At 41.2% G+C, this 27636-nt stretch overlaps 1 protein-coding gene across 5 annotated transcripts in view; it reads left to right on the top strand.

The window, feature by feature from the left end:
- WASHC2C (WASH complex subunit 2C) overlaps window positions 1-26463 on the top strand; it is a 34994-nt gene extending 8531 nt beyond the window's left edge. For 2 of the 5 annotated variants that reach the window (XM_038140361.1, XM_038140362.1), the window contains 20 exons: window positions 283-395; window positions 1477-1549; window positions 2332-2388; window positions 4261-4425; window positions 5003-5136; window positions 6915-7007; window positions 7514-7618; window positions 8555-8671; window positions 10063-10226; window positions 10661-10772; window positions 11522-11707; window positions 12738-12920; window positions 15075-15203; window positions 15414-15509; window positions 17135-17251; window positions 18854-18916; window positions 19605-19817; window positions 21556-22158; window positions 22693-22867; window positions 25989-26463. In XM_038140361.1, coding sequence (XP_037996289.1) covers window positions 283-395; window positions 1477-1549; window positions 2332-2388; window positions 4261-4425; window positions 5003-5136; window positions 6915-7007; window positions 7514-7618; window positions 8555-8671; window positions 10063-10226; window positions 10661-10772; window positions 11522-11707; window positions 12738-12920; window positions 15075-15203; window positions 15414-15509; window positions 17135-17251; window positions 18854-18916; window positions 19605-19817; window positions 21556-22158; window positions 22693-22867; window positions 25989-26125 — 3035 coding nt within the window. In that variant the 3' untranslated portion in view covers window positions 26126-26463. The remainder of the gene's footprint in view (window positions 1-282; window positions 396-1476; window positions 1550-2331; window positions 2389-4260; window positions 4426-5002; window positions 5137-6914; window positions 7008-7513; window positions 7619-8554; window positions 8672-10062; window positions 10227-10660; window positions 10773-11521; window positions 11708-12737; window positions 12921-15074; window positions 15204-15413; window positions 15510-17134; window positions 17252-18853; window positions 18917-19604; window positions 19818-21555; window positions 22159-22692; window positions 22868-25988) is intronic. The other 3 variants (XM_038140365.1, XM_038140363.1, XM_038140364.1) reach the window with 3 other exon arrangements.
- Window positions 26464-27636: the final 1173 nt, after the last annotated feature.

Raw genomic sequence — 27636 nt, 5'->3', positions numbered from 1 at the left:
GCTGGGTGGGATATCAGTGAGCATCCTTCAAGGTGAATGTGTAAACAGATCTAGATTGTGATGTGCATGTAAACAAGGCTGGAAACACGCTTAGTGAGAGTTCTTCCTTTAATGTGGCCTTCTGCAGCAACTGCACAACCCAAGCTGTCTTCAGCAGCTTCTCTCTGTGTCATGTTTATGAGAGCAGATGGAAACAAAGCAGTTTTTATTTTGGTTGTCTCTAATTCCATTTCCTGAAACTTGATCAGTCTGACCAAAGCTCATGTCTCTTGTACTTTCTAGATGAAGATGATGACATCTTCAAGCCTCCTAAATTGACTGATGAGGACTTCACACCGTTTGGTTCAAGGGGTGGCCTCTTCAGTGGTGGAACCGGCCTCTTTGATGATGAAGAGGTGAGAATACTGCAGATATTAAGAAAAATAATCCGATAGTGCAAGGCAGCTTTGTGTGAGTACAAATTTGAATGAAGCCATCGCCAGTTACCTCTTGGTGAACTTATTACTCAGACTACTTTCCTCATTTGTGTAGACACAGGACAGCCAAGCAGATCTGTCTGTGATTGTTGCCTGCCTGCATACACCTGGGCTTGGTTTTCTGTTACCTAAAGTTAATCCTCTCTGAAGGGTGACTTAGCTTCACTTTACTTGTGCATTGGAGGAGGAGGCTGTGCTATACCAGCAGGCAGACACAGCAGGACAACAGGCAAATAATAACTGAGCAATGGCAATTGATCACTGACACCTCTGCCACACCCCTGTGCTCCCATGCTCTTTCTGAAGTGTTTTGTCTTCTTTCTAGAGTTTTATACAAAGATCATGCATTTTGAGTCTCCAGGTAGTCAACCTTTAATACCCGATTTGCATAAGAGGGAGGCTTTCAAGAAATTAAGTGGTCAGTACTCAAAAAATCTGGAGGTTTCCTGGAAATCCAGGCTGTGATTGTTGGAGGTTGGTACAGGGCAATGCAACCTGAACACAGGAACAACTGTGGGAGTGTCCTGCAATGTTTTTGAGCTGGAATGTATTTCCCTGCATGTATGTTTTATCCACATTAAGTTCAGGAGTATTTTTATGCTTGCCCTGACCTGAATTTTTCCCTCAAACCTTACTGTATAAACTTCAGTAGGAAAGCTTAGAAGGGTATAATCAGGACCTAACCAGCTGTAGATTAATTAGTGTAAGTCCTTGAAGATGTGCAAATAAAAGGTCATTCCTTCTCTTCAGCAGACAGACTAGTGATCAGTAAATTAAATTTTAGAAGAGTGCTGCTTTTCTGAATATATACACTCAAGTTAACACTTTAGTGCCTAGATTTAAGTCTGTATTTGCAGACATCCTTTTGAGAAGGGCGTGGTGATTACCTCCTCTGTCTTGGCTCAGAAGTGAACGTTCAATATGGAAAAATCCGCATCTGTAATTTCCTACAAAAACAAATTCACCACTTCCCCCCCTTTGCATTTTCATCTATGAGCAGAGTGATCTTTTTGCTGAAGCACCAAAAGGAGAAGAATCAAAAGAGAGAGAGGAGCAAGCACCCGTAAGTGAAGGTAAGAACCAACAGTTGCCTCCTGTAGTCTTGTCTGTGCTGTGATTTATTACTGCTAGCAGCTAAACTGTTTGTTCCCAAACTAGAAAGCCTGGTGTAGCGATTACAGAGCAAGTCTCTTCTCCCAACCAGTGTTAATAGAGAAGAGCTGTGTTGAATTTTATGTGTGTTTGTTCACTATGATGTGTTACACACACCTACTCTTGTAGAGCTGAAAGGATGTCCTTACTGCTGTTGGCCGAGCTCTCTGCATGTGCTGGGCTCCTGCTTCTCAAGTGTACTTTGCAGGATCCGGTTGTGGGTTTGAGGGGAGCAGAGATTTCTTCTTGCAGATTAATTCACATGAGTTTCCCACTAGGTGCATATCCTTAAGGACTCTGAGCACACATTCTGTATTGCAGAGCTTTTACTGAAGCACTGTATTTGATGAATTTTCAGATATGTGTTGGGAGACTAAGCCATTTTGTTTTGAATGTATTGTATTGAAGTGGTTTTGAGTGTGTGAATGTGTTGTAAATAATGCTGTATGTAAACTTGTAATGCGTTTATAAGCTTCAGTGTATTGCAGCTGTTCGGTGGAGTTTAAATGGAAAAAAATAGACTGTTACATATATTTGCAAAAGCCCAGAAGTTCAAGGAGAATGTGTAAAGAGTTCTGAGCTGTTAAGAAATAAAAAGCAGCTCAGACAACTTCTTGAATTCTTGTTTCTGTGGTAAAGTTCTGAAGGCTTTGACAGCGTAAAATAAGTGCATCCATTTGTATTGTACTTCCTATGATTTCAGCATCCTCTACAAAGTCCTTAAAGAAAGTTCCTGCAGGTGCAGTATTTCTGTTTCCAGGTATGATTTATTCAATAGCCAATTGCTTCATGCACAAAATGCTCTTTTCTTTAAAACCTACTGCCGAGGTTTTAAAGAAAAAAACTATCCAAATGCAGCAGCACTGCATTGCTTGATCATATGCTTAATGACAAATACAGATGCTTCTACCATGCTAAGCCTAAACTGCAGCATGTTTTATGGATAATCAAAGATTCTGGAGGAGCTCTGAAGGTAGGTGTCACTGATGGCAGATATTAGCAACTGTCAGCTTCAAGTGTTGTGCTCTGAACTTTTAAGAATGTGTCACTTCAACTGATATTATGCAGCTTAATTCTGCTGTGCATGCAGTCACAGCTTCCACCTGTAGCCTGAGAAGGAACTGCATTTTGATCTTTCACATCTGATCATATTTCCGTGGATTAGCAGAAAAACAGTTGAAACATCAAGTTCCTATGTTAAGACCAGTCTTGTTTTTCTGGTTTTGATTAGGAGGATCTGCATACATGGGGATAGAACCAGATCTGTAACTTGGAGCTAAATGTAAAAAAGAATTGTACTAAGATCTCTGTTTCTTATCAGAATCCAAGCTGATCAATGAAAAGAAACAGTTCACCAGTTGTTTTTGAATTTACTGACAAAGATTGCTGTCAGGGTGCAGGCTCTTCACTTGATTGAGGTACCTGAATTTTAAGTTTTGGCCTTTCTTAATAAAGGTCTGTTTTAAGACTGGCTTCATTAACTGCGACCTCAGTCAGCATAATTTTTAGAGTAGGAAGTACACAAATACAGACTTTTCACTCCAGGGTCAAAGATATATGTCAACAATGGAACTTCTACGTAATTGTAAAACTCAGTAGCGGAGTTGAAAACAGCAGATTGATGTGTGGGATTTTTTTTATCCTTTCTTCTTTCTTGGAGGTACTGTTGTATAAGCAGTGAGTTTAATCTTTAGTTGCTCCCTCTCAATAACTTGTTGACAGGCTTAAGTCACCAAAGAAAAGCCAAGATTGAGGCTCCTTTGCTATTCCAGTGAACAGTTTGTTTAGGAACTCAGTAATCTTTAATAAATAACCGAATGTTGTGGCTGTATTCCTGTCAGTCCTGAGGCACTTCATAATTACATAATACACTTTTCTTTTAATAAGAACCTGCTGCTGATCAAAATTTATGCAGTCTGCTGACTTAACCAAATAGCAATTGTTCTGCTTTCTGCCATACTTTCATTCAAGTATCTCCCTACCTCTGTCTCGTTTCCAAGCATCTACACATGAGAAGCCAAAAGACAGGCTGAGACCATTAGGAGTCTCAGATGGTCACGCACACAGCACTGAGGCTGGGCATTTCCACACAGAGGCAGAAGGAGCAGTTGCCCTGGCTGGCTCTAGTCCATCACCGCCGTAGCTGGCGTGCGCAGGGATCTCGCGGCCAAAGCCAGCCTCGCAGCACGGGGCTCGCATGGCCAGCGTGCCTCCTGGGAAGAACTCGGTCACCTGTCCCTCCCTCTCCCCAAGCACACTACTGCTTCACTGGGCCACAGTGGTGTGGTGTACTAGTTAGTAGAGTGGGATTCTGGTTTGGGAAGTCCACAGGGGCAGCAGTATGGGACTACTGAGTCTTCTAGCTTCAACACAGAGCCTGGCTGCTGTTCCTAGGGAAGATGAGCAGGTTTGAGGAAGAAGTGGCTGCAGTGAGAGTGAGGGGCTGTCTGTGACTTGGCTTTATCAGAATGTGTCTAGCTAATGCTTTTGATGTGGCACTGTTGCAGGAGCGCCTTAAAAGTTGCTGAGATGGAAACTGTACCTGATGTGACTTACTGTGGCACAAATTCAGCTTTTCGGTAACTCTGGAAATGTTATTTTGATTTTTATTCTGCTCCCATCTCACTTGCAGGAGGAAGTGATGTGTTAAGTTCCACTGTAATTGGAGGAAAAGACAAGAAATCTGCAGCACGGAGCACAGAAAAAACTCCTAAACAACCTGGGAAGGTTGTTCTATTTGATAATGATGATGATGATGATTTCTTTGTGGAAGCAACTAAAAAGCCTCCAGATCCAGGTACGTCTAAACATTTGTGGTGAAAGATTAAACACTGAAGATCATCAAAATTATCACTGTGACTTCTGCTTGGGTTTTGAGGGGTTGTAGTTTTGGTTGATTTTTGGTGTTCTGTTGTAGAGGGTTTTTTGTCATTGGTATTTCTTTTAATCAGAGTGACATGGGGCTGGTTTGTACATGCTCTTTTTTTTTGTACATGCTCTCCCTGACTTCTCTCTAATGATGCTCCTTCTACCACTAGAGCAGTATCTAGACTTGCATCAGGGAATTGGTACAGGCTTTATTCACATAGCCTTGAATCTTTGTGCCCAGCATTCCCTATTAGTAGAGTCTAGGCCTGTGCTAAGCCAATACAAAACACTGCCTTTAGAGGTGCCAGTTGGCTGAGCTGCTTCACTGCATATTCTGTCACCAGTGCTTTCAGGTAAGTGGTGTTTCACTTTGGGAGCTTGTCTGGTTTTTCTCTCAAAGACTCCTGATGTTGGTCATCGTTAAACAGTATGGTATCTTTTGAGACTCTCTTATCTTCTCTTGTTCTGTATTCATCATTCCCTGTTGGTTTTGTCTCTTTATGTAGTCAAGTCTACAGCTGACCTATTTGATGATGATGATGAAGGTGATTTATTCAAGGAGAAACCTGCCATTTCTTCTGTGGTTGCTGGCACAACTAAAGAAATGGAAAGCCATAGGGAGGCAATTGTGGAAAAAAAGGTAATGGCATATAGATGGATTGTTTAGCTGAGGTTTTAGGGAAAGTTTCTAGTGCAGTTGAAGCAGTCTTTCCATACACAACACTATAAAAGTGACATATTTATGAAATAGGACTAGGTTCCTACAGTCTTCCATAATTTAGTGCTTCAGTGCTCCTTAAATGCCTTTTGTCTTTTAAACTTGGGGTTTATTTGGGGCTTTTATTTGTGTGGGCAGTGATTAAAAGAATCTTATTAAGGCAGGATTGAAATGAGAGCAAAATGAGAAGCCTCTAATAGTAAAAAATGTTTATGAATTTCATGGCTGAAATGAAACCAGCCTGAGTTACAAACCTTTGGTGTCAGTTTTGTGCTGCAGAAACTGTCTGCTCTTACACCAGCCACTGACAGCAGCTTAACTGGTAACCCAGAGCTTGTGTGTATTATGGGAGAGGAGGGTGGGTGTCACAGTTCTACCCAAGCATTTACAAAACTTGGGGTGTTTAGAAAACTGGTTTTCAGCTGAAAATTCCTCTAAGTTGTAGAAAGCTGTGAACATGATACTGAGCACCTGCATATATATGTGAGAGAGTTAGGAGAACCTCCTAATATCCACTCTACTTTCAGAACAGTGCCTTGAGGAAAGTAGTAATGCTCTTTGTTTCTATAGTAGATACTGTATATACTCATTTTATACCTTCTGTCCAATGAGTATTTGAACGTAATTAGCTGCGGTGACTCTGCTCCCCTCTGGACTGAGAAGTACAGTGCTGGGGATGTCTAATGCAAATTGCTGTAGCACCTTCTCCATGTTGTCCTATGAGAAGCTCCTGAGCACGGGGCCAAAGCCAGCTTCTATTTCTGTTGCAGTGCAAGAGTATCCATGGTCAGTGAAGCAGGAGCAGTGAGAGGGATCTCACGGCACTGGACTTTCCTAGGGGAGAGGATGAGAACTGATTCAGCAGCACCCCTCCTGCTCAGTCAGGAAGAGAGGCCTGTTTTATATTCCCAGCTTTATGACAGTAGTGCTTGGGTCTGGGATCATTCTGAGTTTAATGGCAATATAGCTGGTGGCAGGCTGGGGCTGTGCTGTGATAATGCAGGAAATGATGGCTGGCACAAACTGCCCTTATCCTTTATGAAACACAGCTTGTTAAAAGAAACATTTTCCTTCAGCTTCCAAGGCCTGGCATGAGTTGCTGCATACATTCTTCTGCTGAGAAGGATGGTGTGGCAGAGAGGAGGCCTGTGGTAAGACCTGCAAGTCATCTGAGCATAGCACATGAGTTTTGGACTTTAGCCCACAAGTGACAAGCTTGGGTTCTGTCTCTTCAGCTGCTGGGATTTTGCCATCACCATGCCTCTTAGCAGGGATCTGTCATGGTTTAGGAAAGGTACTTCCCAGTTTAGTGCCCCCACTCCAACCATCCCTCTCTCCCTGGGAGGACTAAAGAGGGGAATTGGAGGCGCAAAAGGTAAAGATCAGGGATTGAGATAAAACCAATTTACTTGAAACAGCAATGAGATAAGAGAGCAAACAGCAACAGCAGGCATACTGATGACAGAAGGTACAAAAAAGAGGCAAATGATTCTGCTGCCTCTGCCGTGCTGAGCTGACTCAGAGAGCTTCTCCCTGGAAGGGACTCCCTTCCCCCTGTCCCCAGCAATGACATGAGGTGGTATAAAATAACTTCTGAGTCCTGCCCCTGCCTCCTGGCTACTGCAAAAAAATGTGTCATAGATGTGCCAGCCCTTGCTGAATCTAAATGGGTGCTGATGCAGTCTTTTTTTGTCCTAAAGAATCAACCATCTTCAGGTGAGGACTTAAAGCCTTTGTCTGAAACACCTCCAAGAAAACAGAGGGGCCTTTTCTCTGATGAGGAGGATGCTGAGGTGAGTATTTCTTTGAGTAAATCCCTGCAGAAATCCTTGGCATCTCAGTCATCCTGACTTCAGTCCACTTGTATCTGGGGACTCTTTATGCATTTTGTAGGATTGGGAAATCTGACATACATGCACGTACTCCCAGCTGTTCTGAAAGTTCCTCCTTCTTGCTCCAGGAGTGAAATCTGATTGTTTTCCCTGTCTTCAGGGAGTTAAGCATTAGTGGTACACACAGGCATAAATTAAAAGCCTGAAGACAGGAAGGTGCAGCTAATTAAGAGTAAGAATTATTAAAGACTACAGATGTTTCATTTTGGCTTTCAGCTAGCAATTAAACTGCAAAGATGAGGAAAATCCCTGTGGAGTTGGAAGTGATTGGTGCATCAGATAAGGCATCTACTACTTCATAGACATTCTAAACATCTTTTTTCATAAGGAAAAACACGAATGTCCCCTTTAGAGTTCTTAAACATATGGCCTTGCTTTGCAAAGTGACATTTCTTTGGTTTGCACAGGATTTGTTTTCATCAAGTAAACCTGTGAAGTCCAAAGCTACATCTCTCCCCACCAGCAAGTCCATGACAAAAGCTCCACTTTCCTTGTTTGATGATGATGAAGAGGTAAGTACCACTTCCTGATACTGCCTGTGTGGGGGAGCCCACCTGCACAGGCTGTTGGAAATGCAGCAGGAAATACTGAGACATTTACAACACTGGGCTTGCAAATGGAGCACTGAATTGCTCTTGCATTGTGCTGCAGTTCTGAGCATGTGGACAGCACTTTGGAGAAGAGTGGGAGTGGGGAGTCTTGCAAGTTCTCAAGGTCTTTTAAGTAGTTTGCAGTCAGTGCATTTCACCTCTGGACCTAAACATGAAGGATTATATTATCCCTCTAACTGATAGGACTAGAGAACACTGAACAGTAGAACAAATATGAGCTTCAAGAAGCTGTCTTATGCTAAACCTGTGGTGTCTGTCACATGGTTGACTTCTTGCTTCTCTTGTCATGGCTGTTGAATTCCTTTTTTCTCACTCTTCAGTGTGTAAGAATCATGACTGCTAGTATGGAAATAGAGGTCAGAACACAAGTTTGTGCAAGAGACCTTAAAAAAGTTTGAATTAGGGTATGCTTTTTAAATCTTTTTATCCAGTGGAGTTGTTCAGCTCACTTAATGCCTGTCTTCACAATAGGATTCATTCTCCATTTCATTATACAGGTTAGAGAGAGTGCCCCATTGTGTTGGCTGCTGTGCTACAGAATTGCTGAGTGGTGGTTTTTGGCTGCTTGTCACATCTTGTGGTGGAGAATCTGTGAGCCAGAACCAGGCTATGTGCTAACAGGCTTCTGGTCTATCAAATGCTGCATGTTTAGGATTCCTTGTAACAGACTATGGTGTTAAGCGTGAAATTATCTTCAGAAAACACCATTTCTGTATCCTACTTACATGAGAAGTGGATGGCACAGCATCTTACGTACCGATGATTTCTCGATGAGCTTTTCATTGTGGCTTTGGCTTTTGATTTTTTTTATAATACTATATTTTATTTTGTTTTAAGGATCTCTTTGGTGTGGCACCTGCCAAGAAGCACCAGGAAAAGACCCCCGAAGTGAGAGCAAAACAGTCAGGGCCTCTCAAGAAAGCTTCCAGCTTATTATTCAGCAGTGATGAGGAGGTACTGAGGAGTGAGATTTGGTTGAAAGTGTTTACTGGGCTTTATGCTGAGCAAAGCATAAAACTTTTGAGAAGGGAACCACAGACCAACTCTGCTGCATCCCCATGCCATGCCTACCCCAATCCCTTGACTTGTTTGCAGCTAAGGAGGCTGATCCTTGATCCAAATTTTCACAGGATTTAGGTAATAGAAGTCATGTGGAAGAGAAAATCAGTATTTTCAATGTAATTCATGGAAGGTTTGATAGGAAATGAAGACTGTTGCCAGCAAATCTGACTTAAAAATACTAAAAGGGAAAAATAAGTTTGTTCTTACTGCTTTAAATTCTGTAAGGAAAGTTTAGCAGTTCTAGATAGATATGTGTTGAGGTTTTCTTTGTTTTGAGGTAGATTTCTTTTGTATGTGGTTTTGTTTATTGGAATTTTTATTTGCTTAAGTTTTGGTGGTTTTTTTCTTTGTTTGGCTGTTTTGCTTTTTTAAATCTAGGGATGGGAAAATGATACATAAATAATTAGGCTTCCCATAGAGCAGCCCTCTTCTTGGGATGGGCTAGGTATTGTCCTCCATCTAAAATGAAAGCCAGAGACGCTAAAGTAAATAAAAAACTTAAAAATTAAAAACTTGTCTGGAAACCTCTGAATTAGCTCATATGAATAGGACCCAGACTCTTCTTAGTCCTCCTACCTCTCAAAATTACTCTGTTGCATAGACTTCATTACTTGTCCTGTAATTGCTTGTTTAGTAGGCAACAGTAATATCTTTAGATGCATTTTTATCTCAATGTAGAATAAACCAAGTTCAAACTTTGTCATGCCTGTAATCCCTTTCACAAAGGGGACAAACAAAGGTGGGAAACTGGGGAAACCACTTGAAATGCAGGGAATAGCAAAACAAACAAGGCAGAAGTATCTTGTTCAGTGTGTAGGTTTGAATAAATGGTGGATGCCTGGGGGAGAGCTGCTGTGAAGGAACTAAGTGCAGCATTGAGCACTCTAGTAAAGGTGTCTTGGGTCTATATGTGGTGGATTTTTTTCTCTTTTTTCTTGTGTTTTCCCATACATCAAACTTGCTAACTATTTAAGTGGCTCCAATCAGGTTCTACTGAGTGACCCTACTCTTGTGACACTGCAGTTGACACTGACCTCGGCTGTCAAGAGCAGCTGTAACAAAATGTGTGTTCTGTATTTTGCTGGATTAATATTGTGTGCCAAAAGGTGACCAGGACCTTTGCAAAGCCTGAGTAATGTCACATTACAGTGGCTAAAATGCAGGCAGCTAAGTAAACTAGTAGAGAGATGAAAGGACAGCCAAGATGACAAAGTGTTCCTTATAAAGAAGATTGCAAAGTGGCTTTGACCAAGACAAAAGAAAACTTGTTCCTTCTTTTTAAGGAACATTGGAATGTCTCCAAGCCAGCGAAACTTCCTTCTGAGGATGGCCGAAAAGAAGACCCTGCAAAACCAGCTAGCACTGTCAGTCAGGCTAAAGATGTGAAGACAACAAGCCTCTTTGAGGAAGAGGATGAGGAGGATTTATTTGCAATCACTAAAGAGAGGTGACAGTCCTGGGAGGGGAGTGGGGAGGCATTTATTCAGAACAGCCCAGCAGCCCTTTCTAAACCAGATGGACCTGGGCATATTGCAAGTGTTGGCTCCTGGTACTGTTGCTGAGGAGGAAGTAGGGGCGTGTGAGTAGGAAGGGACAGTGCTGGGCTCTTTTGTAGCTGTGGTGGGTCATTCTCCATGCCACCACTGAACTGGCCTTTCCATTTCTATGCCAGTGAAATAAAATCCTCTTGACTGTTTTTATTTCTACTTCTGCAGAAAGCTTTGTAGACAAGAAAGAGTGTGTTAGAATTATTGGAACAATGAGGAAGCCTAGTGCTGTATCTGGGAACACTTGCTGCACATGATGGTCCTAAGTGGTACTTTTAAACTGATGGAGTGCATGGCCACTGAATCTCCCACTTTCTTCCCTCTCTCACTGCAGCCAAAGAAAGCCACAGAAGCCATCATTGTTATTTGAAGATGATGATATTAATGGAGACTCATTCTTCAGCTCCCAATCGACGCTACTCCCTTCAGCTGCTAAGGCTGCAGTGGTAACTCCCCATTCCTTTAAAACTAACATGGACCATTTAGTTATTTTACAGTCTATCATAGCTGTTAGATACTGAATATAAGTCTAACTCATTTTACACAATGGTAACTCTAGCAAATTGGGAATAGGAGCAGGGAAGACTGAACTCTTACATGTACACTCTTACTACTATTAGCCTAATAGAGACTTCAAAATTTTCTTGACCACTTACCCTAAATTTGTTTGGTTAATGCTAAAAGCTCTTCTAAGGATGTTCTGAAAGCTCTCAACCATTAAATAACACTAAAAGGAACAAACAGCTTACTGCTGACTCAGTACCAGGGTTAACCTTTTGTGTTACCCTACCCAAGATGATTGAGATGTGTAAACAGGCTTCTTACTGGCCCTCCCTGTTGTATGCTCATGCCATCCTCTGTCTTACAAGCTTAGCCTATGATGTACTGCCTGTCTGGCTGTGCTTTGGAATTGAGAGTATGAGATGCAAGGGATTAATAGAGCTGTATCTGTAGTGGGGATTCCTGTGCATGCACTTCCTAGCACTCTTCAGCCAGATTAAAAAACTCATAATACTGGAAATTAAAAGTCACAAACCAGAATGTCCCATGCGAGGAAAACAGGAGAAGTCAAGTATGGTGCCAGTGTCCTAGACCTCTGCAGTAGGAGAACTGAGACTCTGCTATCCCACAGCAGCATACACTTTTTATATATAACCACCAATTCTGTGTCACCAGCATTCTCCTAATTTTGCAGGAGAAAGTAAAACCAGCACAAGCACCACCTACCTTTAATGAAGAAGAAAAGGATAAAAAGGAAGATCTGCCAGATGAACCAGTGAAGTCTAACCAGGTAGAAGATACATTGTGGTATTCAGAAAAGCCTAGACCAGCTCCTGTGCCGAGAGGAACAGATGTTGCTGGGCAGCAAACAAAGGAAAAAGTGAGGGATTTTCTTACATTAGTCTGAAGTTTGGTAAAGATTTAGTTAAAAAAAAAACACAATCAAACAGTGCTGCTCTGGCACAGAAATATTTTTCTGGATTGGGGGAAAGAGTTCCTCTGTCTCCATTTAACAAAATCACTTGTCAGTCAAACAGCAAATTGATTATATGGCATTTAAAAGTTGTTTCCTAACTAATGTTTTTGAGAGGGATTGGGTTTTTCTGGGGGGAAGGAGGTTGGCAGAATCTGTTTCTGTTTTCCCTCCGGAGTGGGTTTGGATAATCTTCACTTGCATGGACAAAGCTTTCCCTTAAAACATAGCCTATATTAATATATAGATTTTTCTTCAAGCTCAGTAACTTTGTTTCACTGTAATGTGTGATGATTTATAAAGTGATGAGTGTTATTGTGGCCTTCAGGATTGTGAATTTCTGCTGGGCAATACTGTTACAGAACAGTATTGATGAGTATTGAGTGCATTACTGCAGAGGCTTCAGCAGAACTGATCTTGGGCATAGTCTTACTGAGTGATTGTTGAGGAATTTCCAGCTGATGAATTTCCATTGTAGTTCTTACTCTTCACACTTTTCCTGAGCACATTTAAGGTTCTGGTAGTGCTGTTCACTCTAAAGTATCCCAAGTGGTATGAGCTAGGTAACTCAGAGACAGTGGCAAAGCTGATTAGTGCAGCCTTGCGGTGCACATGCAACCTGACATAGAGATGAAGAGAAAACCTTACACAGGAAGCTGCTTATCAATAGTGCCATGGGGTAGGGTACAGGAGGAAATTTGTCTACCTTTCAGAGCTGAAAGGTGTGTTCTTTTCTTTATGAACTGTCTCTTGGTAACCTGCATATTGATATTCTCTCTGCTTGGGAAAAATTAGTTGAATACACTTGCCTGCTTGGTAATGGTTGCAGAACTATGACCACTGGTGGTATTTAACCAAGAACACTTAGCAGGGTTTTTGGGCAAACCTGAAGTAAATAACAGGCTGATGTGTTACTTTTTTTTTTTCTTTGATGGAGCCTTTTACAGTAATATCTTCAGAGCCAGCTGACAATTCAGATTTGTTTGCAACATCACCACCAGCTCTGGAGCAAGATGTGAAAAGCCAAGCTAAGAAAGTGTTAAGCTTATTTGAGGAGGAAGAAGATGAGAGACTGGAAGATGATAATGGCATAAAAAATGCACAGAAAGGAGTTGGTGTGGTGAGTGTCAGGATGTTCTTGAACACTGGAAAATGGTATTTCCATCTCTGCTTTTCTAGGCAAGGTTTTGTGTACATTTCTATACAGATGTTTCGGTGCAGCTACTTGATTTTTGATTTATAGAACTGCCTCTTCAGTTACTCCTCAAGGTCAAAGACACGAAGTAAAAGCATGTGGAGTTTTAAGCCTTGTGGTTTATCCCTTTTTTTTTTTATATTGTTACAGTTTGCTTGCTTGGTATATGCCTTCAGACTTAGGTTCAGCAGTAATTATCTTAATTCTGTGTTTACTTCTGTTTTTCAAGTATTTGTGTTCTTTTTTTTAAAAGTTTCCAGCTACCATATTATTAGTCTGGCTTTTCTAATATAGTGTGTACCATCAAGAGGTGCACTTGGAATTTTCAGCAGCAATATCCTTGAATCCATGGCAGTATTCTTGTTTCTACTTGATGCAAATGTACTGAATTTTTTTCTGTAAGTTGAAAGTAGTGTCAAAAGGTATATATATATATACTATATAAGACAGTGTACCACCAGGTTTTGTCATCTTAGTGTCACCTTGTAAAGTAAGCTGCCAGTCCTAAAAGCCATGTACACTTCACTCAAAAGCCCTTGGAACCTAATGAAGTAGATGACTCTTGGAGAAAAATCACTGTTTAGAGCAGCTTCTGAGTTAAAATGGATTGTTAGCTTGGGCCCTTGTTTACTACTTGTGAATGAATACTGTATTTGGTTTTTTGTGGGGAGCACACTGGGAGATGATTGAAAGAAGTCACATCTGTCTTATGAATTTGGAAAAATAGAAAGCTATTCAAATCTTTCCTTCAAAGTTCTCATCTGTCAGCATATAGTAGTCACAAAGTGATTAAGGTGCTGAAATGCAAAAATCAGAATGGTAATTTACAAACTTAACCTTTTTGATAGGCAAATCTGAAAGGTGCAACTACTTTTCTGCCTTATTTCAACTTAATATGTTTTGTGTGTGGATAGTTCTTGATGTGCATTAGGTTTTCACATATCTGGGCATAAACAGCAGCTCTAGTGCTCTAAAAATGTGACCTGGCTTTTGATATGAAATTAAAGCTGGTGCAGAGAGAGACTGAGACTGTAATAAAGAAATTACAGTAGTAAAAATCATAGGAGAGGGTGTATGGATGAAAAGTGGTGTACTGGAAATTAAATTTAGGCAGCCCTTTGGGGTTCCTGGAGACTTTAATAGGAGTGGGTAGAATCAGGCTTTATTCTTATGATGACCACTCTTGCCACCTGGATTTTGTGTCTGGTGTCATAGTACTGGACATCCAGTCATGCTCTGAAGAGGCATCCTTTAATTTGAGCTGTTTTAATAAAATCAGATGAGTGGTGAAACACAGATATGGGCCTTTACCTGGACATTTGAGTGGGGCCTTTGCCTTTGCACCTGGGTGCCTGCAATGCCCAGGATCATACACGGGCATTGTTTTTGGTGCTGGAGCTGGTACTGATTACTTTGCCAGGTAATGGAGGACTCACAGGGTGATAACGTGGAACTGCAGTCTTCCCCACGGCAGCAGCTGTGAAAGTACAAGTTCTTGCCAAAGGCAGTATGTTCTGTTCTTCCATGTGGGTGTTTGCTTGCTTTCACAGGAGAGGAACAGGGAGTCTAGCAACAATAATAGCTTTACAGGCCTTTTGTTAAAAAAAAATTCTATTTTTTTATTCTTTGAAAATGTCACTTAGGAAGGTAACCAAGAGATTCTCTTCCTTTCACTACTATGTCCTGCATCCTTAGCTGAAATTTTTGAGGCATAAAAGTCTTACTGGAATATAAACCTTACTGTACCATCATGATAATATACTGAAAACTTTTTGTTTTCCTTTTGAAGGAAGCTTTAAAGTCAACAGTAGCAGCTGGATCTTAGATCAGCAGACAGAGATATTGTGGTGAATGTCTTCTCATTAAAGTGTACTGTAAATACAAATATTTACATTGTAAGTTTTGCAAATTTGGTGAAAATAAAACATAACCAGCAGTTAAAGTTGTATTTTTGTTACCAGTAGAGGGCTGTAGTGTAGCCTCAGGGGAATTGTAACCTGCCTTCTCATGAGGCAAATAACCTCCTCACAGAAGGAGAAGGCGTTTCTCACTTTGTGGACCTTTCTCCTCTCCTTCCAGGCTTCTGAGAAAAGTACTGGGCCCAAAAGCACTGGGGTCTTTCAAGATGAAGAGCTTCTCTTCAGTCACAAACTTCAGAAGGACAATGACCCAGATGTTGACCTCTTTGCCAGCCCCAAGAAGTCAATGGTGAGTTCAAAGCCCTCCTCTGAACCTCCTGTTTAAAAACAGTCTTTGAAGTGTTCAGTGTACTGATGTTCCTTGTTTGGACACAACTTAGAAGTCACTGATTTCCAGGGAGGGCCAAATGCTAATGTCAGTTATATTCTGGCATCATAGGCTGAAAGAGATGTGCTTTGGGTCTGTGACACATCTTTTCTTTATCTTTTGTTTCTTTAGTCTGCAAGCCGTATCCTGAAGCCATCACCTGGAGGAGGGCTTTTTGGGGATGATGATGAGGATGATCTCTTCAGTACTGCTAAAACAAACATTCCGGTACCTGTTTCTGTATACCATTTGTATACCCACAAGAAATTAAGTGACTTTTCAAATCTTTTTGAGGGAACAGAAATGGTCATTGTGACCCTGAAGGCATCAGGAGCAAACAGATGCCTTGGGTCTCCCAATGCTGGGATGGAATAATTGGATTCTATTTACTTTTGTGTACACCTGGGACTGGCTTAGGTGTAAGAGAGCACTCCTGAGCAGAAATCAGTGTAGTAGAGTTTGTTTTGTTTAATTGCTTAACTTGCTAATATTACTTCCTTGTGCTTTATGCATAACTGATGAGCTGTGCTCTGAGAGTTGTGTAATTCAAGTTTCTGCAGGTTGGTTTGATCTCAGGTAATGAGTGTTAAAATCCTCATGGTTGCCCAATTGCTTTTAAAGGGCGAGTAGGTGCAGTAATGAACTAGACTATGTTACAGGTCAAAGTCCTAACATACATTTTAAACTGCTACTTTTAAATACAGTTATCTTAATTAAATTGAAACTAACTTTTACTTTAGTCTATATTCATGTCTGTAGCTGGAAGTTAGGCTGGAAAACTGGCAATAGTTCCTGAAAACAGTTTCTTTGAGGTCTCTGGACAGAGTGGTCTTAAGTAATTAGTGCTTGGGAGACTATATATGGAGCCTGGTTGCTCCATAAAATATAAAAATAGCACAGTTCCTTAGCTAGCATTGTGCTTTTATTTCCTCTGCTGTTTTGTTCATGGGGAAATATGTATGCATTTGAAAGTTTATTGAAACTCTCATTAATAATTGTTAGCATAGACAGCAAAGGTTGAGGTAGACTAAAGGAATGGAGGAATGGAAGGCCCTTGCTTTGCAGAGCCGTAAGTCAATGCCTATTGTTGTAGTCAGCTGAGCTTGGCAAGATGCCAGACACTCACCAAAGCCCTTTCCTCACTCCCTCTGCAGCTGGACAGGGGAGAAAAAATATAACGAAGTTATATTTCCTATAAATGAGTTAAGATAAGGACTGGGAGAGATCACTCACAAAATATTGACACAGGCAAAACAGATTTGAATTGGAGATATTAATTGAATTTATTTCTAGCAAAATTGGAGTGGAATAATGAGAAGTAAAATATGACCTTAAAACACCTTTCTCCCATCTGTCTCTCCTTCCCAGCTCTACCTCCTCCCCCCCAGTGCAGGGATATGGGATATGGGAAATGGGAGTTTAGGTCAGTTCATCACACCTTGTTTCTGCCACTGCTCAGTGAGGAGATTCCTTACCCTGGTCCAGAATAAGGTCCTTCCCACAGGAGACAGTTCTCCATGAACTTCCCCAGCCTAAGTCCATCCCACAGGGTCACTCTTCCATGGGGTGCAGTCATTTAGGCATAGCCTGTGCCGACATGGAATCCCCCACAGGTTCACAAGTCCTACCAAGAGACCTGCTCCAATGTGGTGGGCTCCTGGCAAACCAAATACAGCTATGCACAGCAGGATCAAAGGATGTGTTTTGTTCAGTTGTCAGTTCAGTTCAAAGCAAGATTTTAAAGATTTTTGCTTGTGTTCTTGTGGAGTTTTGGGTCGGTTTGGTTTTTTTTTGGATCTGCACACCATGCTTTTTACCCCATTCATGTTGACTTGTGCCCATAATGCTTTCAGAAAATGGCTGAGAAGAAAACTCTTCAGACCAGTGTTGGCCCTGCCTCAGTGAGCAGTAACCTAGAAAATGCTTTAAGTGCCAAGCAAGATCAGACTCTGAAGGCAGCAACTACAGAGGCAAGTACTTAAATCTTGTGCCTTGAACAGAATGCAAAGAAAAAGGAGATGTATCATCCTGGTTTAAGTGTCTTGGAAAGATGAAAAGTAATGCCTGGATTCACTGGCTGCCAGACGGCAATGTGTGACTTCTCTGCTTATCAGCAGGTGCACCGTTAGTAGCAAGAAGTTTAAATGTTATTGGTGTTTTATTCATTGCACACACACATTTCACTTTACATAGTGAAGTGGCAGTGAAGAGCTACACCCTAGGTCCAGTTGTACTGAAAATGAGTTGTTTCTTCTTCTCTGAAGTGCCAGTGTCTGTTGGGGTGAATGTGGTCTTTAAAGGTAGCCTTTCTCAGAAAGGAGATCAGGACATGCAGCACAAATGTGTGTCAGTTGAGACTCCTATCTTGGAGTCTCTGCAATGAGTAAACAAGACTCCTGCCCTTAATCTTGCAGAATCAAGAGTCTCTGGGAGAGGTGATCTGGACCAGAGTTCTGGTCTCACCAGAGCTGCTTGATGGATTTTCATGTGTGCAAGATTAGCTTTTTGTAGTAGGGAGTGGGAGTTGCTTTTTCTCCCCTGAGCTGAAGAAGACAGAGCATGCCTGTAGGGCTAGTAATTAGCATGTCTTCCCTTTTTGTAAAGTTTTCCTTGAAGTCTAAAACAAGGCTCATCTTCCTGGTTTTTGTAGCTACTGACAGCCTGCTGTAGGAATGGTTTCAGCCTGTCTGAGGTTGAGCTGAACACTACATGAAATTAAGTAGAGAACAATCTCCTCAGATGCTAGGATTCCTCTGTCATTCTCTTGAGCCCTTCAAACTAGTGTCGTAACTCTTGCAAAGTCTCAGTTACTTAAACCTAGCTGAAGGAGCTCTGACTGCCCAGTCATACCAACAGCAGTATTACCTAGCTCACAGAACCATGCAGACTGCAAACTTACGGAGAGCAAGCCCTGGGAAGTGCACCTTAGCTGATTTGATTCATTCCTTGAGTCCTAGAATTGACCCAAGTCTTCAGACCAAACAGTTGTTCTTGCTCTATTAGCCTAGTTTTCTTTCTAGCACTACTGGCCTGGGTTTTTTTAGAGGAACACTCACTTCTCTGAAGCTGTTTTCCTTGAAGTCTGAGTGGAACAATTTTGAAGTTCTCTTGGCTTCCATGTGGGCTTCATTGAAGCCTGTAGCCCTGTTACAGCCAGTCACAAAGAGAAAAGTTAGATCATTGTGTGGCCATATGGCTTCAGAGGATTTTAGGGGACAGAATAAGCAAGGAGAGAGAAGGTAGCTGTCCTGCCTAAGGACAGCTAAACTTGCTGTCCTAGTGGTGGCAGTGACCTGGAGAAGATGGATGTTGTTCAGTTACTGTGGCAAAGTATAATATTGGGTAGAAGGACAAGTGAATGAAATGTAATGAAGATGGGGCCATGGCATGTGGGAAGCTGAAACTGAAAACTTAGTGACTATAGCTCTAAAGGTAGGAGGTGATGATAACAAGGTATCTTCAGAAGAAATTGGTAAGCAATTAGCTGCTTTCTATACATGTATTAAAATGAAAATTATGGTCTGGTTGATAACAACTTGTCAACTTGTTTAATCCAATGTAATTTTGTGCAGAAATCTACAGGTCCTGTTCCCATTAAAACCAAAGAGCCTTCATCTCGGATTGGAAAGCTACAAGTAATTAACTTTACTAGCACTTTTAACTTTCAAAAAAAAAAAAAAAGAAAATCTTCCTTGCTTCACTGATAGCTTTCCCTGAACCAAAATCTTATTGCTTCCTTACCTTATTCTTGCAGCATTATTATTTTTTTCAGATGGCATATTTTTGATTGCTTTTTCTGTATTGCATGTTTAATATTATTTCCTCCTTCTGTTTCAGTCCTGACTCTAAGCAGCACTATTTACTCCTGTTGAGGGGGCAGAGGGTGGGCGCCTCTTTGAACTGCTATTGTTCTTAGCACTATTAAGTATATTTATAGACTATTAGGGGACTATAGTTATGTCCCTCTTCTGACACAAAATGACTAATAACTGTCCATATCACAGTATCATTCAAAGTCAGAACCATTGTCTCCTCAGACAGAATATTGAGCTACATACGTGTTTGATCTGGCATAACTTGACCCTGCTGTTCCTGAAGGTCTTACACAGAATAATAGTGTTGCCCACTCCACAGTTTTAGTGAGACAGAGCTGTGGGAGTCACAGAAGTTCTTAGGTCTGAGAAAAGCCAGGTACTTTAGAAGTAGAACTTGGAATACTGAGATGCACTAGTTCTTGCTGCTTCTTTGGGGCCATGCCTGCTCTGGAGCAGTAGTAATTTGATCTCTGTGTGTGTGTATGTTTTTGTTGTCCCTGTTTTGTAGGCTAACTTAGCTATTAACCCTTCAGCCTTACTACCCGGTGCAATGCCTAAGGTTTCCAATGTCAAGTCCCCCTTACCAGTGCTGGACACTCCATTACATGAGCCCAAGGAGGTGCAGAACAGCGAAGCCTTCTCTGCTGCAGGAAGCAATGAAGAGCTGGGCGTAAGCTTTGATCAGCCCATGCAAGCAGACACCTTGCACAACGCCAATAAGGTAACCTTGGTATTTAGGATAAGAGGAAGAGGGATTAAAAACACAGTCTGTCCTCGTGCAGGAGTTTGTTTTGGTATGCAAGTTTTGCTAACAGAGTGGTTTATCTGAATCTAAATGGGAGTGTGAAAATCTAATCCCTTCTCACTTCCGTGGATCACTGAAGAGAAAGTCTAGCTTAGCACCTATACTTAGCTCAGTGAGGGGATTATGCATATACCTGGTGCATTTTAAAGTACATGAGTACCTTTTCCAAATACTGGATTTCCCTATTAGTTGAAGGTATGTTAGCATAACATCTTGTCCTATCCCAGGAGACACCAACCAAAAAAAAATATTAAAAAGACATCTTGCTAGGCTAACCATAAAACAGGTTACAGGCAGCTGCTTTGACAAGCTATCCAGAACACATCACTGCTGTAGGTTGACCTTTAACTCCTCTGTGGATAAAAATGTCACGGTGTCCTGAACTGTAACTCTCAATTCTTTTTCAAGGAAAGCTTTTGTTTTCACACAAAGGAAAGCAAAAAGAAGTGTTACAGCTTTTGACGTGGCAAATCTCTGCCTTCTGACTCACTTGTTTTTCACTCATACTTTCTACTTTATGGACTGCAAAAGGCATATTCTAATTAAAGACTTAGTGGTTCTTTAAAAAAATTGAAGTGTCAGCCATGTAGTTAAGATTTCATCTAGGTTCCAATGAATTTATAAGTCTGTGGGGTTTCCTGAGAGCAGCAGTTTAAGATAAGTTAAAATCTTAACTTTGATTCTTTCTTCCTATAATGCTAATGAGGCTGTTCATGACTAGATGAGTAGCAGAGAGGCAGCAGCCACCAGCAACCACGGCTGACATGACCCCTTAGTGACAGATGGGTTTGAAGCTAGTACATCAGCCTGGTGCATTACTATGTAGGCATAATTGTTTCCAATAGCAGCGTGTTCCAACAGACAAAGCTCTCTATTGTGATACTTTTAAATAGGTAGGCCTGCAAATAATAGACTGCCTGTAGCTGCATATTATCAACCTTGAATGTTGATTTTAGTGTAGTGATGATGCATGTTTTTTACAGAAGTAATCTGAGAAGAAGCATCTTGGTAACTATACAGTGAATGCTTTTTGTGGTTCAGATTAGATGCTGTAATTTTGGCATATCATTGCTTCTTCAACCTTTCAAGTTTGAGTGTAAATATATCCAGTCAAATGTACTTTTTTCCAGCAGCTGGAACAAAGCAACCTGCCCAGCATTCTGCTTGCCCTTTCAAAGAACAGTGCGTGAAACAATTAACAAAAGGGAAGAAGAAATTGTAGTGATCCATTTCCTAGCCATGTAAATACTCCTGTATGTGGGATAGGGGAGAGACTGTAATGGAAACTTGCAGGGGGCTTCCTTAAAAGCATCCATTAACTGCAATAGGCTGTACATAAAACAAAATTGCATGGAAAATACAGTTAGTCATGGCTTGAACTGCACTGTAAAAGCCCCAAATTAGCAAGATAACAGGCTGACTAAGGTATTACCTCAAGCCAAGGGGCTAGAGTGGCTTGCTGACCTGTTGTGACTGTCTGTGAGTGCTATTGCTTTTGTACACCAGTTCCAGTGCTGTGGAATGACTAAGGGCAGCAAATCAGAAATCCTGGGTTATATTTCTAAATCTTTCTCCAAACTACTCCAAGCTTGAATGTGCTGTGGTACTTTTTCCTTATGTATGACCCTGCCTTGCTTTTCCTCCTTCCTTGCAGACCAGGATCAGGGTTCCAGGGAAGCGCAGGCCCCCTAGCAGAATGGCACGCCGTCTGGCTGCCCAAGAGGCTGGAGTGAGCGAGGACATGGACACTACTAAAGAGTCACAATTCTCTCTACCGAAACAGATGTCAGCAGTAGAGAACATAAAGGAGCCTCTTGCTGCTGAAGCAGAGGCCAAGGAAAATGGCTTTCTCTCTAGCCTGTCACTCCCAGCTCACAGCAGTGTTTTGTCTGCTGGGACAAACAAACTCCTTCCTCCAGAATCCACAGAAAATGGGGATGATCTGTTTGAATCTGAAGACCTTTTTGCAAGCAGCTCAACATCCAGACCAGCTGCACAACCAAAGCTGAAGGAGGGAATGCCAGACAGTATGGCCAACAAACCCATAAAGGGCAGGGAGAAAAAGCCTGATCTGGGTGATCAGGACAGCAATGATCTCTTCCAGCCTGTACAACAAAAGTCTTCAACAAAAAGCAGCCCTATACCTTTTTTGGAGGAAGAGGAAGATTCTCTCTTCACCTCTCAAAAAACTGGAAGAAAGGAGTTAAAATCTGCTGTCCACCAAGCAGTTGACCCTGCTGCCCAAGATATCTTTGAGGTAATGGCTGAACCTGCCATGTTGTTTTTTGTTCCCCAGATCCATATCCCTCTAATTTGGACTTAATGGAGGCTACTGAATAGGATGGAGTGTGCAGGATAAGGGAGTGAAGTAAGCTCTCAATTCTTCTCCACTGCTGGGATATAGAAACTTTTTGGTTGTTCAGCCCCTAACTAGCAGCAGTAGTTTAAAAGACTGAGTCTTAACACAGAGCTGGCATGCACTGAATGCACTTGAAAAAAAGGAATAAAATTGGTGGGCTGGGCACTTGATACAGGCCTCTGTGAGCTGTACCTGACCTGTGTACCATCCACTACTAAGGCACCTCTGCCAAGTCCCTCATGAGGAAAAGGGTCTCAGACTTCTTGCTAGTTAGGTTGGCAAAGATGTCTCAGATTGCTGAGTTCAACCTTTGTCTGATAAGCCCAGGAAACCCAAGTGTTCTAAACATCACAGCTGCTGTGTACAGATAACTGGACTATTCTCTTGAAGTGTGTTGTGGATTGATGAGATCTTTCTCTGTTTTTCTCCAAGGATGATATATTTGCTACTGAGGCAATTAAGCCAGTGACCAAAATGAAAGAGAAAATGCCAGAGACAAACCTGTTTGATGATAACATTGATATTTTTGCGGATCTAACTGCAAAACCAAAAGAAAAGAAGACCAAGAAGAAGGTGGAACAAAAATCCATATTTGACGATGATATGGGTAAGTGTATGTATAAGCAAAATATTGCTACTAGTCTTGTAATATTGTCCTGAGTTGCATTCATCTAAGATGCTTTAGGACCTTCTGCTTTCTTTTAATTTTCAACTTCTCTGAAATCTCTGGTCATCTTTGGATTTTAACCTTGGCTGAGAACTTTCTAGATTTGTAGAACTAGCATGGCATTAAAGTAGTTTAGGAGAGAGGATAAAATTGTTGTGAGAAAAAGTTTAATTCCTGGAGGGAATTACTCCAGACAGGTTTCTAAGAGACTCATCTCACATTGTTATGGCTCTGAGACAGATTCCATATTTCAATTTGCACAGCTTTTTGTGTTGTACTTTCAGATGAGTCACTGATATGAACAAACTAGCATCTCTGTCCATCCCACCTTCACTATTGTATTAACTACCTTGGAACACATAAGCTCTTGTTTACATTCATGTACCCAGGACAATTTACAGATACTACACCTGAAACCAAATGATTGCTATGTAAAATTTGTTGGAAAAACAGCAAGTAGTAATGTGAAATGATGCACAAAGCCTGCTCCTTTCTTCTCCATCAGCAGAGATACTGAAAGTAACGTGATTTTCAGCTCTACCTGTTCTCAGGCTCTTCATGTTCACAGCTCTTTGAGATTCCATGTATTTCTTTCCTAAGACAAAATTTCTTCTCTAGCTTTGGTTCTTGTCAAGTCTTCATTCCCTCTGACTTACTCAAATTGAACCTGACTTACCACTGTTTTACTTGGACTACTGCTAAGCACTCTAGCCTGATGGCTGAAGTCTGTAAATGTGCTAGAAAACTTGCTGAAGAATGAGCATCTTGAGATTTCAAAATCTTCTTGATTGATATAAAAAATAAATACTTTCCTTGTGAGGAAGGTATTTGAAACACATACTGGATGATTTTTGTAAAAAATCTTATTAAAATAATTTACGTTTTTTCATGTAATCTATAGTAAGTAAAAGAATTTGCCAAGCAGTTACCCCTTCCAAATATTCAACAGAAAAATCTGAACTGAACTGAATGTTGAAAAAAACAGTTGTAGAGTGCCACTTGAAAATTACCCACAACAGAACCTGTTGTTTGTACTTCCACTTTTGACGTCAACTCTGGTTCTAGAGCTTTGTGTTTGATGTCACAGCTGATCTTGATGCCTATTGCACCTAAAGCACCCGCATCTCATGGACTTCATCTTCCTGTTGAGGGGTGACTGCTCAGTGGTACAGCCATAGGTATGCAGCTCCTTAGTGCCCATGGAGCTCCAGAACACCAGCAGGAGTGCAGGGAGATGCCTGAAGATGAGGATGTTCTGCAGCAGAGTTGTGGAACTGGCACTTACCGATGTTTCACGTTACGGGCTGGCTTAAGTGACTGTGGTAGCACTTTTACAGCGCTGTACGTTGTTGTCTTAGGTGAACCTTCCTGCTGAAAATGAAACAGTAAATTTCAGCTGCAGTTTGAGAGGAGATGAAGGCTGCAGGCTGTTTTCTTTTGTTCTACCACACCTTTCAGTCACTAGAGTCCTTAATCACCTTATAGCTGATGTCACCTCTGCCTACATTCAAAATGGTCACTGAGCCTTCTTGCACTCTGACAAATACTGTTTTCCCTGGGCAAAATTTTTGTATTCTTTAAGCCTCTTTGTAAAAAATAGGAGTGATACCTCTACTGCTTATGGCAGTCTCTGTACTTCCCCTCTGCTGTAAAGCTAATCCATGTAATAGCTTCTTGCTTTGGAGTGATGCCAGTAGGGGATTACTCTGTTTTGCTGCCTTTCTAAACTGCTCTTGTGCTGAAATGTGGTCCTGGATTATTCCTGTGTAATCCCTGTGATCAGCACAGTAGCAGACACATGCTGAATTGGAAGTAGTGAGAAGAGACAGGGAAACACATTTTGATAGACCACATTGTGCTTGGCCTCTGCTCAAGGTTAGGCTATGTGCTGAAGACTGAAATACTAGTTTTTATACCCTGAGCTAGTAATTCACAGAATATTCTGAGTTGGAAGGGACCCACAAGGATCATCAAGTCTGACTCTTACATGAATGGCCCATATGGAGATCAAATGCACAACTTTGGTGTTATTAGAACAATGCTCTGACCAGCTAGACTCAGTGGCTGTATATTAACCTCTATATAACACCCATATTTTCTTAACAGGGATTCAAGACCAGTTATGTGCTATTTACACTGGCCTTGTGAATCACTAGTGATCCTCGTATCCAAGGCTTGTAATTTTTTGGTTTTATTCTCCAACTGCATAATCTGAGTATCCTAAATTTCTTAGTTTAGAGTATGAGATGCACTCAGGAAACCTCACACTAACCCCTCCACATGTGTATGGTAGCAGCTTCATCTCCTTCATGAGCACAGTCCTAAACACAGGCAGTTCTGGCCACAGCAAGAACTGCAGGACTGTGAGCATGACAGCTGACACAGGCTGTGTTGGATGATTTCATTTCTACATATTATTGTCCTCTGCCTTAATGGCAGTGTGATATTTTTCTACTTTGTGATCCTAGTTATTCACAACAGATATGCTTGTATTGAGGAAGGTGGTGGAAGACCTTGATTGAAGACTGTAGACAGACTTTTTTAATATTATCAGGATAGTCTGTTCTCAGGGGACTTATATTATGTTCTTACTGTGCTGTAGATTAGACTCATGGTTAGTGAATATCACCACAGTAGTTGCTAGCAACTACCATCTTTTTTTCTTTGGATTTTCTTTAGCAACAACATCACACCTCTCGGATTTCTCAGGTTCCTCAGACACTAATGTTCTAGATAAGAGGGATGTTATCTGGCACTTGCATGATAGAATTTATTGTGGAGCTTTAATTTATTAGTACTTTACAAATGCTTATGAGAGCCTGAACATGTTATAAAATACAAGTATTATACTGTCTACTAAGAAAAAAAAAAATCTTAACAGCTAACAGCTCCCACATATGTCCTAACAAATGCATCCAGAATTGCAAGTAGCAGGAAAGCATTTGTTTATCACAGAATGTCCTTGGCAGTCACTGCTGTGTGATGGAGTCTCTTGTGTACAATGTTGCTTCTGTTTAGTAGTCACTTCTCATTAAAATCTATTTTTTGTTCTCCTCTTTAGATGATATCTTCTCTAGCAGCCAAGTCAAGATACCTACTCCTAAAACCAGATCTTCCCAACCAGCCTCAGAAGCAAAATCTGAAAGCAAGATCCTGAACACATTTGATGACCCGCTGAATGCCTTTGGAGGCCAGTAGTCAAGAGGATGTGTTGCAGAGAAGCAGCCTTCCTTAGCCCTGTCCAGTACTAATACTCTAGATTCTCTAATTCAGTAGAACTGGAATGAAATGGACATGGATATTTAAATGAGATTACCCATTTAAAATGGTTAGTATTCTCTTGTGCTGGTCTTATTCTGCTAAATTATATATTTTTTAAAAAATACAGTAACCTCCTGCTATCATGTTTCCATGGTGCCCAGATGAATACAGCCTGTGCAATACTTGCAATGAAGTAATCTATTATATATAGTTTTATTGAACAGATCTGTAGATAAAATAATTGATAAATAGTAAATGAAGTCTGTTAAACTTGATCCGTCTGCACGTCTTACTTTCCTCTTTACTTCTTGCTTAGAATGTGTGCATCATGACTTGAAAGCTACCAAAACCATTACTGTGCCTTGTCTTGGTCAGCTGCCACCTACTGAGCTAGTGGGAGGGTAAGGCTGGGCTCAGTACCAGGTACAGCTTCTCTTACACAATGAAGCAGTTCGGAAATCTCAGAGCAGGACCTGACACCAGCTCTAATGAGGAATTTCATATAGGCAGCTAATGTGGGTTGTAAAAATAACAAGTTAATGCTACTTTGCCAGGCAGAGTGTGTTACAAATGAGCACCGAGTGGTCCATGAAGACAACAGAAGCCTAACAGTCTCTTCTGTTCAAGTTGTAGGCCATTAAATGAGAATTTTCACCTGCATGGAGCTGCCAGAGTTTTGCAAATAAATGTTTTTCACAAACTCCATCTGTACAGAGCACGCTTGGTCACTTCCAGGCTGACAAACCTCTGCACATATTCTATGGAAAGACTCTTTTGTGCCTAAAGGTCTGCTTTCCCTTCTCCTCCATAACACAGTGTAAGCTGTATAGAGGAAGTTGCTGCTCTGGAATCCCTCTAACTGTGGCATGTATTTGGTCTAACCTTGCTTCCTGTATTTTCTAGATTCCCTTCTGAAACAGATGCCATTAACCATACTTGATACCCAGCGGTAGACACTTGCTCTCCTGCATGCACACAAGCATACATGCAGGAGGATCAAATGCTTATTTTATTGTACAAGTGACTGCCTGCAATTCTGACTAGATTCACTGCTTTTATGATAGTGACTACTTTATCTCAGACTCTTTAAGACTGTTCTGCTGTGAATTTAAAGCATGTGCTCAGAGGACTTCTTTGAGATCAACTCCCACTTGCACTGCAGCCCCGATTCTGAGACATCTGCTTCAGTCTCTTGTTTCTCAAGTTGAATTTCCTTTATCAGGCACAGTAAATAGTACAGCTGAAACATCTAGCACTAATGAGGGTAAAGCAGAAGGAAAGGTTGGAAGAGATAAAGGAGAAACATGATGTATTGATTTGCACCATAGGTGGGCCTGGCAATGATTCATGTTAAGTGGGGGGTAAGCTGAGAGTAGCAGCTTGAAAAAGAGTGTGGGGGCTATTTGCAAATGGGTGTCTGCAGTGAAAGCACTTGAACTTTATTTATA

Source organism: Motacilla alba, chromosome 6 (assembly GCF_015832195.1).
Source record: "Motacilla alba alba isolate MOTALB_02 chromosome 6, Motacilla_alba_V1.0_pri, whole genome shotgun sequence".
NCBI lineage: Eukaryota > Metazoa > Chordata > Aves > Passeriformes > Motacillidae > Motacilla > Motacilla alba.
This window is presented reverse-complemented; position numbering and strand designations above follow the sequence as displayed.